Raw genomic sequence first — 17,100 nt, forward strand, 5'->3', positions numbered from 1 at the left:
AATGAGTTGAAAATTCAGTTTTTATATATCTCCCTTTGGTTAGTAAATACGGGGTTTTACATTCGCTGTTCTAATTCACTTCCCTCCACGTGAGACAGTCCTGCTGAAGGAAAGCAGAGAGCTGGAGTCATTACTGAGCAGAGGCCGTAGGCTCTGATAGTGCTCACCTCTACAACAAATTGTGCCCTGATTATGGCCAAGAAAAAGCACCTTTAGAACTGTACCTTCTGTCCTCAAGTACTTCTGGCAAGCCAGTCTGAGCACTTCAACACGGGAGCATTGGGGTGTGGGGAGGTGCTTGACAAAGGAGGCCAGGGTAGAATTCTATTGTTTGATGAGGCGGCTATTAAAAAAATTTACCAAATAAGTGAACTCTTCAAGACTATTTCTCTTATCAGGTTATTTCAGTTTCATGAACAGAGGAAACAGCTTTGCTCTGTACTTCACTGCAAAGAAAACCAATTGAAAAATAATCATGAAACTCAATAGCTCTTCCTTCCAAAAATGAATAAGAATAATGGTGTCTTGCAATCCTTTGTATGTGTGACATCATCCCATATCTGAGCCCATTGTCTAAAAGCTTTCAAATGTTGACAGTGAAAACATATTATTTAAATATTAGAAATCCTAGGTCAAATTCATCCTTGGTGTTACTTCACTACATTAAGCTCTGAAGATTGGACTTGAGGTCAGGAGGGGACACTGTCCGGTCATGGATTGGCAGCGACCATGCAGTCACCCGTAATTAACCTGGCTGCACCAGATCAGTCATAATCCTGTGGAGCTCTTAGATGCTTGGAATAAAGCCATAATGTGGTCATGGACACCGTGCTACATTTCTCCACTGTCTAAGCATATTGTTGTTACTTCACTGACTTTACTGGGCTTGTACAGAGATATATGTGATTCCTTATGTTAAGTTTGTTTGAAAGAACTTTTCATGATTTTGGGTCCAAAAACACGATTTGGGGTGGGGGATGTCAATATTTTTTACACTAAAAGATAATCAAGTAATTTAAATCTTCATTCATGACAATTTTCTTAACTACCAGATCCAGTAAATGAAACAAGTGAAAAAGTTTCTTGTGGTCTTTTTTCCTTTGACTCAAAGTAATACCACAAAGTGCTGCACAATAGTTAAGAACAAGGTGGCATAGAAAATATCAAACCTCTGTGACCAAATTCAATTCTGATATAAGACAACACATTTGCCATTAAAAGTTGGTTCAAACAGGGGCAACTTGGAGAAGCCTTTGGAGACCAGGGGCAGCTTGTGTGGAAGGAAAGCTGGTAGCTTGTTGCCAGGGTAAGGGACAGGACCCTGGAACAAACCCCCACTCCCGCTCATTCTGCCCCATCACAGTAGCCTTCCCCTGTTCAGAGTCTGTGAGAAGGGGCCTCCTTCATTTTCTGTCTCCTAAGCCTGTCACATTCCTTTCCTGCTGCTGCACCTGGCAGCTACCACTTCCTTTCTCCTGCTCCTCTCTGAGCAGTCCAAGCTGGCTGGCTGCCACTCTGTCAGCAAGGAGAGCACAGGAGAGGAAGAGGAGAGACAGGCTCCCTGTTCAGTGCCAGCAGTCCCACTGGTTGTGAGCCGTTATTACAGAAGACCCTCTGCTCAGTCCCAGCAGCAGCCGGTCCGCAGGCAGGCTGCCTTGGTGTGGTGGTCATTTGCAAGAGTCACGCCCCATCACCCTCAGCGGCCCTCCAAGCCCCCTGCACTCATTATCTCGGACAATGAACTGGGTTGGTGGCTCCCGGTGAGTGACGCTCATCCAGGGCCTCGTTGTTAAGCACAACCAGGCCCCGAGAGAGTGTGAGGCTTTGACCCCCACCCCAGAGCCTGCAGCCTGGAGCTGTTTGCGATGCGGCCTACACGCTTCCCCCACTCCCAGACTGGGCTGCCTGGAGCTGTGCACACTGGGGCCTACATAATTCCCACACACACACTGAGCAGCATAGGACTATGTGCAATGGGGCCTACACACTTCCTCAGACCAGACCAGCAGCATGGGGCTGTGCACAAAGGGGCCTACATGCTTCCCACGCACACTGGGCAGCGTGGGACTGGATGCGCTGGGGCCTACATACTTCCCAAGCCCAGATGGGGCAGTGTTGGGCTGTGTGCAATGGGGCCTAAGCATTCCCCCTGCCCAGACTAGGCAGCATGGTGCTGTACACTATGGACCTCCTCACTTTCGAGTTGACACAGTCAGACTGTGTGAAGGGGCCTCCCTTTCTTGGCCTTCCCTCATTTGTGCTGTGCACAGGAGTCTCTTCCCAGGACTGGGTAACGTGGGACTTTCAGAAATGTCTTCTCTGCACATACTTCCGTCCTTACTTTTTGTTTGGGCAGTGTGGGGCCCTATGTGAAACAGGACTGGACAGAGTGGGGCTGGGTGAAGGGGCCATAACAGAAAGTGTTGTTACTGCAGTGTCATCTGACCTGGATTTACTACACTTGTATGAATGAAATGTGTATGTTGTTAACTGAAACAGGTATTTTTTAACATTTGTTCAGCAGTATCATGATACTATCAGTACAGGAGGCTTCTCTACTAAATGTTAAGTTAGTTTCAGTCTATTACTTGTCTAAAGTTTTTAGTAGTATGACATGTTTAACTTTTGTACAGCAAAGATGCATGCATTACTAATTCACAGAAAATAATTTTGGATTGTATAGAACAGGAATTAGGGGTGCAAAATATTTATTAGGTCTTCTAGTCCTTTCCTCCACCTGTGCAGGACTGATCTCTTCAGTATTTTGTCAAGCTATCTTCAGTTGTGATAGGAATTTCAGCATTATTGTGCTTTCTCTGAACACTGATCTACTAATTCAGACTGCTGCAAAGACTCTCAAAATCAATATTAGTAAATTCTCCCATTGTATCTCTTAGCTTAGGTCCTCCTCAGAAAGAAGAGAAGGGTAAAGCATCTTTGAATGGACTTTCTTTCCTTCCTTCACATTCCCATTATGCTTGAGAAGATTATCTACCACACCATTATAGCTTTAGGGTAGAATTTTCAAGAAAGCCTAAACTCCCTTAGGCACCTTTAAAAACCCTAGCCTTATTTATTACTCTCAGTTTCCTTATCAGAAGGAGACAAAGATTTCTTACTTCAGAAGATTTTACTTGTTTGAATAAAAAACACAGTTAAATGGTTTTTAAAAAAAATGTCTTCAGGTCTGAACCTGGCAAAGGGATTCTGTGGACAGGCAGAGGGGTCTGCCCACTTCAAGTCCCGATGGGGGCTTTAGTCACTAGCATAGGCTTAGTTTAATTATAGACATCTGATTCTTTTACCCCTACTACATGCTATAAATTTTAAGTCATACACAGTTTTGACTGGCTCTTCTTTGCTGAGTGTTCATTGGCTGTTTGCCCGCAACCCTCCCCCCTCACTCTTCACCTGAGCTTCACTGCACACTTGGCCATCTTTGCCCCTGCCCTTCCCATTTGGCTTATCCCCTCTTATTATTAATTAATATTATCATAGCACTTAAATACCCCCACCCCCACACACACAAAAAGTGGAACATTTTGCCATCACATTGTTCACTCTGCTTGTGTGTTCTACCCTATGTCTGTCTTGTGTATTTAAATTGCAGTCTCTTTGGGGCAAAAGTCTTGTACTCTATCTGTACAGTGCCTAGCACATGGGGACCCCATTCTCTAAGAACTACTATAATGATTAATCATACAGTATTTTGGAAGGATGAAGAGTAAAATCTGAGTGAGTTTGAGGGAAATCTCCCACCATTGTTTTAGCAAATACAAAAGACATGATGCCGGCAGCCACTATACATTACAGCGCCTTTCATTAGGAGCTCTGGGGGGGCTGCAGTGGTATTAGAGCAATGGTATGCAGTTTCCCTAAAATTGTCAGTGTGGACAAGGCCTAACTGACTCACTCAGAAATCTGATGGTCCAAGACGCGTTGTAAGTCTTCTGACTTCTTTTAAAATTTAAATGAAATTAGAAGTCTTTTGTAACTTTACATTTTGATTTTAGTTTCCAGATCATTTTAACTTTGTTGTTTTATATTTTTAAATTCTTAGCTGTAATAGAATCATGTTGATCAATTATCAACACATTTTGTTGTTCTCTCATTTTCTTGCAATTTGGAAACAGTTTCAAACTTGGTATTCTGCAACCTTTGTAGTCTGAATTAACTACAACCTTTTATTCATATCTGCTACATTTCTAATCAAATTCAATATCTTCACCGTCATATAAGCCAAATGTACATCTCAGCTATGAGAAATTAAAAGGAGACAGCTCATCTTCTGATTAGAGATCTTTGAAAATAAAAAGCATACAATTCAGTAGACCAAAGTTTAATTAGTGAGGAAACCTTCAGTGCCTTTTGCTCCCAGTAATGGTTCTAGCGACAAGATTGTCCATTCTCTTTCAACAGTGAAATCTGAAAGTTGAAAATGTGTATTTTCTATTATTCTAGCTATTTTTATATCAACTTCTGGGGAGGCGGATGGGAGACTACTGAGCTGTACAGAAACAATAAAGTCACCACCAACAGTTTTATTAACCTTTGTATACCAAATGATTTTGAAAAAAAAAGGTTTTTTTTATAAAAAGCACTCCACCATCTATTAGACATTTAAAATTCAAAGGACTTCACCAGGCTTTTAAGGTTAGCCTTGCTAAACAATTCTGTAATCATCCTAACCATATATGGAGAATCAAACTAAAGTAATTCCAAATGCATAAGGAAACCTTTCTGTAAGATTCAAGTTGCTCAACACTACATATGTGGGGGAAATTTCAGCTTGACATAAACACTGTCTTAAATGCTTGGGAGCACTACCCTGTATATGTATATACATATATATCACAGAATATCTAGGAGGATAACATTCATTCTGAAAAATGTATATCCCTTGTGTATTATTACGGTACCCGATATTGCTGTTAATTGCATGTCAGGATTCCCATGGTAATTCTTGGACTTGCACCTTAGACAGCAGAAAAATTGCCTTTCACTGGGGGCCCCCACCTACTGCAACTACATATGATATATATTTATAAAGTGCTTATCAACACTCTGTATGCTACACAAAAAGTTAAAATGTACAGTTCCATGGAGACATCCAATCCTTACCTGGTAATTGCAGAAAAGAGACCTTCCTACTTCATATTCCTATTCCCATAAGCATTTCCCACTTCAGCATACTGAGGCCCCTCAATCATCAACCCAAAATCATCCCTCTCCTGGATTCCTGTCCCATAATTATCACTTAGCCCTCCAGACAAAATACCAATTTTCCTCACAGCAATGTTGAGACAATGGATTGGTTTTGTACTGTATCCTGAAATTAAGACAATGGTGAACCAGAGAGGAAAGTCAGCTCCTTACCAAAATGCTCCTCTAGCAGCACCTGCCTCCATTTATACCAGGAAGGGACTGGTTGCTCCAGTATCTCAGATGGTGTCAGCTGCCATGTTAAAAACAAGAAATGGAAGGTCCCTATCACAGGTCCACTCACTGCTAGGGCAGCATCTCCTCCCGACTATTCTGGGGATTAGCTTGATTCAGGGCTGACACTCCCATCTGTCTTCTTATTCTCACTAGGCCCCCACTTGATCTTTGGGACTTTACATATTTTTTCTTTGTGACTCAGCCCTCCAGACAGGTAGCTGGACAGTCCTTCCAGGCTATCAAAGTTCCACTGGATCAGCTGTCTTCATCCACTCCCCACACAAGACCACGTCCTATGCCCCTTTCCCAGCAGCTGAGTGAGTGAGTCCAGGTTCCCCTACTACGCAGTGTTCCCATCCAGGGACCCTATGTCCAGCAACTATAATCTGCTTGCTCCCAGACCCTATTGTTATTTCCCTGGACTCCTTCCTAATTCTCTGCTCTATTTTCTGTCCTCCCATCCTCTTTGGGTTTAGTAACCCAAATGCCCTCCTCCAGGAGGAGCCTACTTAGTTCTGTAACCCCAAACACATCTCCCAGAAAGTAACTACAGACTACTTCATCTACAGCCACCTTCTGGGTGCAGCTTACTGACTTTATACCAACCCTTTCTACCCCTGCCCAGCTGGGCTCAATCATCAATCAGGCTTTCAAGCCCTGGCTCTCCTTCAGGTACATTTTATCAGGTCGATCAGCCTGATTTAACCTGCTCTGCCTTGTGTGAGGGTGGACATCCAATCACAGTATAACAAGTGGATGGAGCCAATCCATCAGAAGTCTTTAAAGGTCAAAAAAAACACACACACACACACACAACACTTTTAAAACTTCCAAGTAAATTGTAAATAATTGTATATGCTCTGCATAAGGCTAACCTTGAAATTCACCTAGAAGCTCCAGATAGCACTGAATATAATCACCTGCTATATGAATGATGCAGGATGCTATGATCCCATAACATTTGTAATGGCTAACACCTTTACTTATGGTTTCAATTCAAAATGTGGGTTATAATCTTGGAAGCCTAGAATGATGAGGAACGTGATACTACTGTTGAGCTATGGCAGAAAAGGCAGAAAGAGGGCTGTTGAAAAAATGCAGGAATAAATATATCGTCAAAAATATCTTGTATTATTCTAAGGATTTAAAAATAGATAATTACATAGAGTTAATCACGTAGAGGTTTGGACTTTTAGGTGCACAATGTATTTAGTATAATAGAATCATAGAATATCAGGGTTGGAAGGGACCTCAGGAGGTCATCTAGTCCAACCCCCTGCTCAAAGTAGGACCAATTCCCAACTAAATCATCCCAGCCAGGCCTTTGTCAAGCCTGGCTTTAAAAACCTCTAAGGAAGGAGATTCCACCACCTCCCTAGGTAACCTATTCCAGTGCTTCACCACCCTCCTAGTGAAAAAGTTTTTCCTAATATCCAACCTCCCTCACTGCAACTTGAGACCATTACTCCTTGTTCTGTCATCTGCCACCACTGAGAGCAGTCTAGATCCATCCTCTTTAGAAACCTTTTTCAGGTAGTTGAAAGCAGCTATCCAATCCCCTCTCATTCTTCTCTTCTGCAGACTAAACAACTCCAGTTCCCTCAGCCTCTCCTCATAAGTCATGTGCTCCAGCCCCCTAATCATTTTTGTTTCCCTCCGCTCGACTCTTCCGAATTTTTCCACATCCTTCTTGTAGTGTGGAGCCCAAAACTGGACACAGTACTCCAGATGAGGTTTCACCAATGCCGAATAGAGAGGAATGATCACGTCCCTCAATCTGTTGGCACTGCCCCTGCTTATACATCCCAAAATGCTGTTAGCCTTCTTGGCAACAAGGGCACACTGTCGACTCATATCCAGTTTCTTGTCCACTGTAACCCTTAGGTCCTTTTCTGCAGAACTGCTACCTAGTCATTTGGTCCCTAGTTTGTAGCAGTGCATGGGATTCTTCCATTCTAAGTGCAGGACTCTGCACTTGTCCTTGTTGAACTTCATCAGATTTCTTTTGGCCAAGTCCTCTAATTTGTCTAGGTCCCTCTGTATCCTATCTCTACCACTCCTCCCAGTTTAGTGTCATCTGCAAACTTGCTGAGGGTGCAGTCCACACCATCCTCCAGATCATTAATGAAGATATTGAACAAAACCGTCCCCAGGGACTGACCCTTGGGGCACTCCACTTGATACCGGCTGCCAGCTGGAGATGGAGCCATTGATCACTACCCATTGTGATCACTAGCCCTGATTTAGAGACAATGGGCCAGATCCCCACCTGGTATAAAGAGACATAGCTCAAATTGACTAGAGCTATGCTGACTCACCAGCAGAGGATGGCCCACTGTCTCATCCTCAGAGGCAACAGTTTATACATTTAGTTCTTAGTAGTATTACTAAGAATTACAGTCTTGCCTCCTCATGTCTCAACTTCAAACTACACTCTGCAAATAAATAATAATCCCTTTTTAAAGAACTAATTAGCTATTTGCTGCCTTTCAGGAGCAGAATCATACTTAAACAGGAAAGGAGAAAGCAAAAGGTAAATTGTTATAGCTATTTGTAATTATTTTACATAACTAAAAATGTTTAACATTGATTTCACATGCAGATAATTTTTCAAAGCAGTTGAAGGGAAGTACAGTGCTGTGGGATTGGACTAGTGTGCGTACTTTCAGAGTAACTTCTCAGGGCAAAAATATATTGTCTAGGAGAGCTTTAAGCTGAATTCCTGATTTTTAATTATTATTTGTGTGTGTATTTCTATGCATAAGAGTCATGCAAAGTTTAGTAATTTCTTACCCATTACAAACATATGCCGTTATATAGATATGACTGCAGGAATAGCTTGCAGATTCACAGTCCTCAAATACTTGGTCATTTCAACAAATAGCTAATTACATATAGATGTACTTTTCCTGGGGATAAACCTAAGAATGTTCAAGTACTTTTTTCTGGCTGCCAAAGTGCACTGAGTGGATCAAATTCTGCCCTGATATAAGCAGAGGAAATGTCAAACTATAGGCAAGAAAGGAGAGAGGCAGGGCAGGTGGGTGCAACTATAATAAGAGCAGACATTCTCCTTTGGCAGGAGCTAGGAGCAGTGAGGCAAGGTTAGGAAGCCCAGGCAAGGGGCCTGGACACAGAATAGATTATGGAGACTAGCTTTCAAGCAGAGCCTTTCACCAAGCCATAGAGGAGGAGGAAAAGCAGGTTTGTAGGATGTAGCCAGTCCCAGAAGCAGACTCCCAGCAGTGGGATGACCCTCTGCAGTCCCCTTGCTCTCTTCAAACACTCTCCCAATCCCTTGGACACACAAATAATATGGGACAGGTCATTAAGGGCTAACTGGGCTAATCAATAACATTACAAGTATGTAGTGTGCTTTAGCATTGTAGATATGGTAGAAGCTGGCTGGAGGGGTCCAAGAGCTGTTGGAGATGAATTTGATACAACAGTAAACAATGCATTTAATAAGTGTGGAGGTAATGGGAAGAAGGTGTACGGGGCTGTATCTGGATATGTGCTGATAAGGGACAAGTGTGGGATTTTGAGGGTAGAGACATTCAGAAAATTCTTTTATTGTGACAGGGAAATAGATTGAAGAAGAGTATGAGAGAGGGTATAAAAGTGGGAGGTAAGGACGATTATGAGGCAGCGTTAAGAACACTGAGGGAAATAAAAGGATTAGAAGAGGCGGATAGTAGGAATTGTGTTCACTTATGTCAGGGTTGAATTTGGCCCCTTGTCTTCCTAATTGGAAGTAGCTTTACCTGAGGCATATGTGTATTTTGCAAAGACAAATATCATAACTTGAATTATTATTATACAATTGCTTATCCTGGGAAATATTTACCAAAAAGTTATATCTAAAATCTGTCAAATATCACATGGGGCAATTACTGGTCCAGTCCAAAATTATATTCCCATGAAAAGCATTTCAGCATTTTGTTATTTGGCACAGCCTGGAGTCTTTGATGTCCCTGTGGTGGCTAAAATGAACAAGTTATCACTGTTCTTATGTACTCATTCAGTATTATTTGCTGCATTTGATACTGATGATCTCAGGATGATTATTAATAATCTGTTCTCCTGCACAAAGCTTGTTCCCTGCATTTCTATGAACAGAATTCAAATGTTAAACTGACTAGTTTACATAATCCATAGACTTTAGAAGTGTTAACCAGATCTGCTTTAGACTATTGCCACATGAGGGCAGCTATGGGAGTTTCTTTTTTCTTTATTTCATAGGACTGTATATTCTGTGCCAAGGAGGCCATCTAAGAGAATGATAAGCTCTTTGCATCTTTGTGGATGGCCAAGTGTATATAATCCTTGTTGATTTTCTTGCTGGTTTATAATGTGCATACACATTCTCAGCTCTTCAATTATTGAAAAATAGAAGTTGTTTTTCTTCAAGGGAGTCTGACACTTTAAAACTTTGTATGAATTTTTTAAAATTGTTAATAGGTAGGGGAAGGTTGAAACAGTGAAATTTCAGAGACTGAATTTTTCCATCAGAAGCACCATCATTCATTTAGCTTTAAAAAAAGAAATTCAGATAATATTTGTACAAGAAATAATCTTTTTAAAAGAGATGAAAGTGAATGTAAATGCTAGATGTGTGTGTATAGCAAGTCAACCATGTGATTTTGTTATATTAAAGGCAATTGTGCAGCTAAATCATGACTATGCACCACAAATACTTCTGCGGTGCTCTGTAGTATATATCAAGCAGTTTATTGTTCTATCTTTTGAAAATTACAGGAATTCTTTGAAAAGAGAAAGCTTAGATCAAAGATGAAGCTCCTAGGAGTATCATCACCCCCAAAAAGTTCAACAGTCAGTTTAGATCTCCTCAACCTGTATGTTGTTAATCAGATATCCACCAAGAAAGACTCTGCTGGTGAGTATAATATAGTAATAGACTTTACAATTGGAAGACCCATTTACTGTAACCTATAACTGCTACTGCCTCATCTCTTCTGTACTCCCTTGTAAGACTGTAACTTGTGTCAACAATTCAATTTATCTTTAATCAAAATCTAAGTGAAACAACAACTGCACAAAAAAGGCAGAGGACAAAAGAGGAACCCAATAATCTTGGCTAGCAGCATAATGTCACCTTCAAGGCTGTGCACAGCTCTGCACCTGGCTAAGTAGCTGCACTTGTTTCATCATACATCTCCATTTTTTTTTGGTTCCTTGTGACCTTCTTGCTTAAACATTCCATTAATATACTACTTCCACTTCCATGACTTCTTTCATGGAACATCCTATCACTCTGGAATACCCTATCACTACCCCCACATCAAGTGCTTTCTTCAAATCCCTCCTCAAAATCCACTTTTTTCACAGTTGTCCCACACTGATCTCTTCAATAACATCTCCACACCTCCTGAACCTTAACTGTTGTCCTGTATTGCATTTTTGTATGAATCAAACTGTAGAGGCCTTGCCTTTCAATTTTTTTCATGGGCTGTGGGAACACTTTAGCCTTCAGAAACTAAATGAGAAGTGTTATAGAGCCTTCCAGTGCTCAAAATCTGATGGATAAAAAAAGTGTATATTACAATGAACTGTAAAATAGAGTTGTTAATAAGCAGTTCAGATAGTGATAATGGAAAATAAACAAAATATATGTATTTCATATTGATTATGTAGAGTGAAGGGTGGGTTCTGCGTTCTTATTAAAATTCAGAAATCTCAAATCTCTCTGTGACACAGATACTAACACTCTGAATGCTTTCATTACAGACAGAGTGAGAAAACCAGTCCATGTGGATCTGAACAAGGGGCTAAAAACTCGTACAAGGAGACAGAATATTGAACTTCCCATGTCACCACAATGTACATCATCTAAAATAGACCTAGATGACATCCAGAACAGGTACTTGAATAACTATGGACATTAGTCAAACATTAATGAATTTCAACAAAGATAAAAGCTTTATGATGCCATTTCTGTCCTCCTTTTGATTTATAAAAGATACATTCTAAAAGTGCCAATCCAAGCACCTCGCAAAATTGAAAAATACAATCAGAACAAGAGTAAAACCAGCAACTTCCACAACCCCAACCAACCAACCAACCAAAAAAAAAAAATAGCCATCCCCATAGATGCTTAATCCAAATTAACAGTCCTTATCGTGCTCATTCCTCCTCCAAAGCCTGGCTAAATGGATAGAACATGCTGCAGGACCTCCTGGTCAACAAAGTTGTGCTATTTCAGACCAAAGTGAAGGGACTGGGTCCCCCGGCTGAGGACCCCTCACATAGAACATGCTGCCAACAGACCCCTCTCTTTTTTCAAACTGAGATCGAACACCTCTACTGATTGGTGGTGTGGTACTATAACTCTGGGAGAGAAGCAGTCTCTCAAGTAGGTAGTAGGTGCCAAGCCATTTCAGTCAAAACAAACACCTGAAATTCTACCTGCAATCTACCGACAGACTTTGCAGATCCTAGGGCACTTTATCACATGCTCTCAGCAAGATACACTCCTTAAAAAGTGGGCTGCTGGATTCTGCAGCAGCTTCTGGTTTCATTTAAGAGACGGCCCGATATGGAGCACACTGCAGTAGTCTAATGTTGAGTTAACAAAGGCAGGGATCACAGTAGCAAGATCTGCGTCCAGAAGAAATTATTGCAATCTCTTAGCTGGAGCAAGATGGAAAATACTGTTGCTATGTGATTGTTTAACAGCAGATGGAAATCCAGCAACACTTCAAATAAATACAGGCCATACTTACCTATTAGGGGCCTGTCTCCTGGAAACCGTGACTCTGAAAAGGATGTAGAAGTCATAGATACAAACAGCTGAACATAAGCTGCCAGTGTGATGTTGTGGCAAAAAGCACTAATGCAATCATTGGCTGTATAAACAGAAGAGTAGTAAATAGGAGTAGGGAGGTGAGGCCAATACTGGAATACAACATTCAGTTCTGGTGTCCACATTTTAAAGGGGATTTTGAAAAATTGGAAAGGGTGCAGAGAAGTGTTATACGGAATGTCAGACTAGATGATCTAACGGTCCCTTTTGCTTTAAAATCTCAGAATTTATGAAATGGCAGACATGCACCCTCCACAGAGGAACAGATACAATTCTCACTATATATGCTTGTTACTTTCCCCAGCCTTCCATCACCACCTCAGCCTTATCCAGATTAAGTTCTAGCCAGCTAGGTCTCTTCCATCCCTCAGTCTCTTCCAGACATTGGACCACGTGCTCACCAGCACTGGCTATATTGGATAAGACAGAAATATAGAGATAAGATGTTATCATCTCCCCACTGCTCATGACTGATACCATGGGAAGAAGGCAGTTGGAGGACTAGTGGGTGATTGGGAGCCTAGGACTGTTCTGGATTTGAAGCAGGGAATCTGCTCTCGTGAGGAGATATCTGTGTTGCCTGTGCTTGTAGCTGTCCTGTTACCCAGATAGTCCTGTCTTGCAAAGATCTTCTGAGGAAATGTAAACTATGAGTAGGAAAACAAATACAATATTTTAGGTTGAAATAGTTTCACACCAGTGCTTTAAGTTGCAGTTAGATGGGTCATAAACATCCTTACCAATATAAAAGAGTTCAGAAATGTATTTTCAACAAACTAAAAGTTGTAGATGAGGCCCTAGATTTTCAGAAATGACTAATGACTATTTCTTTACTCATGTAAGATGCTGCATGCAGTAGCTGTATCTAAGGAGCAGGCCACTGTATTCAAACATTATTTTGAATCCTCAATCTTTCTGTGCCCAACTTGAGACATCTTAAAGGAGCCAGATTTTCAGATGGACCATGGTGGTTGCTCAGGACTCTTTGAAAATCAATCCCTTTTAAGATATCTCAAGATAGGTACCCAAAATCATGAGTCTCTTTTGAAAATTTTGGCCAAGAACTCTAAATCTCATAGATTTTTCTTATACTTTGTTACAAGAATACAACAACAAGTATTAGAGAACAGAAGAAAGCATCTCACAGATAAGATAAAATACCAACCTCAGGTAAGTTATATATACGTTTCTAACTTGATATCAGTTTTGTAAACCAATGACCCTTAAATTGTTTTTTAAAACAATGCCTAATCTCACAGATTTTGATGTGAAGTGAAGCTTTCCTCTTTAAGACTATGCTGCATCATTATAATTATCTGACAGATTATTCTAGGTGGTTTCAAAACACCCAAGAAGAACAGTCTCTGCTCCAAAGAGTTTACAGTAAAGACAAACAAGTACACAGAGGTTAGGGGAAAGGGAACGGGAACAACAAAAAGCAAACTATGTAAAATGTACATAAAGTCAGTTTGTTTCATTATAAGCAACGTGGCAGAAATGAATCTTTAAATGTGGATAGGGTATGGGCTGTGAGGATGAATTCGGAGGAGTGTACCACGAATAGCAGGTCATGTGGAAGAAGACACAGAGGTCATTGTAAGCAGTTGAGAAATTGGCAGACAAAATTGGAAGCACTGGCAGAGCCCAGGGGATGGGAGGCAACTTGACAATGGAAGATAAATAGGGAAAGGGCAGGGTTATAGAAATCAAAATCTCTCCCTTAAATCTGGCCCTCAAATCTTGTCTCCCAAAACTCTTTGAAACAAATTTTGCTTCCACTAGACCTGTTCAACTTGATGGGGTTGTAGAGGTATAACTGAGAAGAGAATTTGTCCCTGAAAAATCCATTACAAGCATTTCCAAAAGTATATTGAATTTAGGGTAGATGTCATTAATCTATCTTAAACAAATCTGTGCAGTCTTTAAAGGCATTTGCCAAAAAGATGAGAGATCAGGGGGGAATCTTGCACATCACCTCGTCTTTTAATGGATGCCGAGTCTTTTAACTGGATAATGTTAATAGACTAATTTAGCCTCACTTTTACTTTCACCATTTTATATAGTTATGGGAAAAATCATTATTTTTTAAGATCCAGTAATTATTTCTTCTGTTGTAGTGTAAAATAATTAAGTTTCTATATGAGGTTAGGCTCTGGCCTAGCAATTAAGCTTTTTGCAGTTGTCAGGTTTGGAGGTGCTGAATGTTTCTGTGTAGTCAGATGCCCCATTAAGATTCAAACCAATAAGCCTGCTCAGTTTCATCAATTCAGTGGGTCTTTTTTAGGAGCAAAGTATTACTTGGCATGAGTAAGAGTGGCAAAATCTGTTTTACAGTGTAGTGGGCCATCAGTAATGTTCACATATGGACTCTTCATTAGGCCCAGATTCAGGAAAGGGCATGCTTTCATCCACCCCACTCAGAATAGGACTTAATCATAGGTTTAAGGTTAAGACCATACCTAAATCCCATTGAAGTCAGTGGCACTTAAGCACAAGCTTAAGTGCTTTCCTGAGAAGAGGTGCTATCCTGAATTAGGGTCATGAAGAAGAAATTCTGTATGCTCCACTAAAGGGAGTGGGCTCTCTTAAACCTGTTTCCAGTCAGCCACAGACAACCTTTGGTGACATGTAGAACTATAGATTAAAAATGTAAGGCTGAATTCTGTTTTCATATGCAAATGCAGCACCTATTTTACCTGTGTATCAGTGAGGAAAATTAGACTATTTGCATACAGGCATCCTGATTTCCAGCCAGAGTTTTGAATGTGATACAGAGTGTTGACTTGATTACTTTTTGAGCTGAATTAACTTTACTAGTGGAAAATCATTTAAAAATATAGAGAGGGATTTTTTTTAGCCTTCCTGAATCTTACCCAAGAGAAGTGGGGAGGATAAAATATGATGTCACCAACTCATGGATATTTTAAAGGAGTTCCATAGTTAAAACATGGTTTGTTTGCCTTCTTTTAGATCAGAGGTTCTCAAACTGGGGGTCGGGACCCCTCAGGGGGTTGTGAGGTTATGACCTGGGGGGTCGCGAGCTGTCAGCCTCCACCCCAAATCCTGCTTCACCTCCAGCATTTATAATAGTGTTAAATATTTTTAAAGTGTTTTTAATTTATAAGGCGGGGGTGTCGCACTCAGACTTGCTGTGTGAAAGGGATCACCACTACAAAAGTTTGAGAACCACTGTTTTAGGTGGTCTGAACGAGGTGATAACCACGGTTTAGCAACTTGCAAACTCATGTACTGATGGGTGCAGCTGAATAGGAGGTGGCAGGATAGCTTTATTATCCACAGGAGGCTCACTGCTAGAAGATGCCTATGAAAGAAGCTGAATCAGCATTTCTCCAGAAGGCCTAGCCCTACCTCAACCCACTATTGCAGCTTTGCTGGCCCACTACCAGGCTTCTTGGTGTAGCAGTGATTGCTGGCAATTCATAACACTGCACACTTCAGACTGTCAACAACTGAGAGCCTGGGTTGTGTCAAAGAATCCATTAAGTGAATCAGGCCTATAGGTGGGACCATTAGAACTTGTGCTCCACTCAATTAGGCCCTTTCTCTCTGTCTAGGCTAACTAAACCATATTGTCCCCAATGTGTCACAATAAAGCTCAACCATCATTTTTGCTTTGGTAGTGTGAGCGTAGGGCCTTAGAATGCAGATATTGAAGTATTAGATCTGTCCAAATGTTACACTTAGATCTGTGCAAATGTTACACTTTTTGTGAAAAGCATCCTTTGAATAAAGTTATCAGCTGCTCAGATGCAGCTACTAAACACAGATTCTTCTATGAATAAAGAGATAAAATCTCTCTAGACTTAGCAATTAAGCCAAGTTCTCTACTGACATAATCCACTGATTGCAGCGCAGTTATGCTGGTGGAGAATTTGATCCACCGTTCCTAAAGTCATGCAGTTGGGCCAAGTTTTTTAGACTGAGTAAGAAAGAGAGACCTATTTGTAGGATTAAATCCTTTGTTTGAGCAGAGGAGAATTACTTGGTTTAGGTTAGATGTTTGACTATGAAAATGTATTTTATAAACATCACAGCTTGCAATAAATTACTTTCCTAGACATTACTTTAGTAAAACTCTTCCATACACTTGTATCCCTCATAGTGGTTGGAGAGAGAGAGGCCATCATTTTAGGTTGGTATAGAATGTCCAGAACTCATGGGGGCAGACTGTCATCTAGGCCTCTACCTGACTTCCACTTGCATGTACAGATCTGTGTAGAGTGATGAGATAGCAAGTATGAAAAATCACGACAAGCGGGGGGTAGGAGGTGTTAATAGGAGCCCATATTAAAAAAAAGCTGCAAATAGCGGGACTGTCCCTATAACATCAGGACATCTGGTCACCCTAGATCTGTGCCTGCTCTTTATATGTGCAAATACTTGCTAACACTGCACGGACAGGTGTCAGGCTGTTTTGAAAAGTGTGCACCAGCATTTGCACCTGCATGCTTGTTTGCATCAAAAAATGGAGACACGGGGCTAAAAAACTGTTAAAAATAAATAATTGCACTGGGTGAAATTTATCCATCCCCTACAAAGCCTGAAAAAGTGGGATTTGTACAAAGTACTAAGCAGAGAGAGTGGGTCTGAAGATTCACATTCTCTAGCCTTTGGCAAGCCATTGGATTGCAAATGCAAATGCATTGTCCATTAGTTTGAACAGAAGACCTTGACACTACGTGCTCTTTATGCTAGGTGTTAAGGCCACCAGAATCTATGTAGTTGCAGATCCCATGGCACTTCACCCAGTCTGCCTCCAAATCTCCTTTATATGTCGACCGGCTTGGGCCAATATTCCCTCCCACAAGACGGCTCTC

The 17,100-nt window shown here is 41.0% G+C and overlaps 1 protein-coding gene across 1 annotated transcript in view; it reads left to right on the forward strand.

Annotated features, from left to right (window-relative positions):
- The first annotated feature begins 1,737 nt into the window (after window positions 1-1,737).
- C1H12orf40 (chromosome 1 C12orf40 homolog) overlaps window positions 1,738-17,100 on the forward strand; it is a 32,037-nt gene continuing 16,674 nt past the window's right edge. Inside the window, exons 1-5 of the mRNA XM_030549595.1 lie at window positions 1,738-1,760; window positions 7,933-7,972; window positions 10,198-10,336; window positions 11,188-11,320; window positions 13,366-13,432. Coding sequence (XP_030405455.1) covers window positions 1,738-1,760; window positions 7,933-7,972; window positions 10,198-10,336; window positions 11,188-11,320; window positions 13,366-13,432 — 402 coding nt within the window. The remainder of the gene's footprint in view (window positions 1,761-7,932; window positions 7,973-10,197; window positions 10,337-11,187; window positions 11,321-13,365; window positions 13,433-17,100) is intronic.

This window comes from Gopherus evgoodei, chromosome 1 (assembly GCF_007399415.2).
Source record: "Gopherus evgoodei ecotype Sinaloan lineage chromosome 1, rGopEvg1_v1.p, whole genome shotgun sequence".
In the NCBI taxonomy this organism is placed as follows: domain Eukaryota; kingdom Metazoa; phylum Chordata; order Testudines; family Testudinidae; genus Gopherus; species Gopherus evgoodei.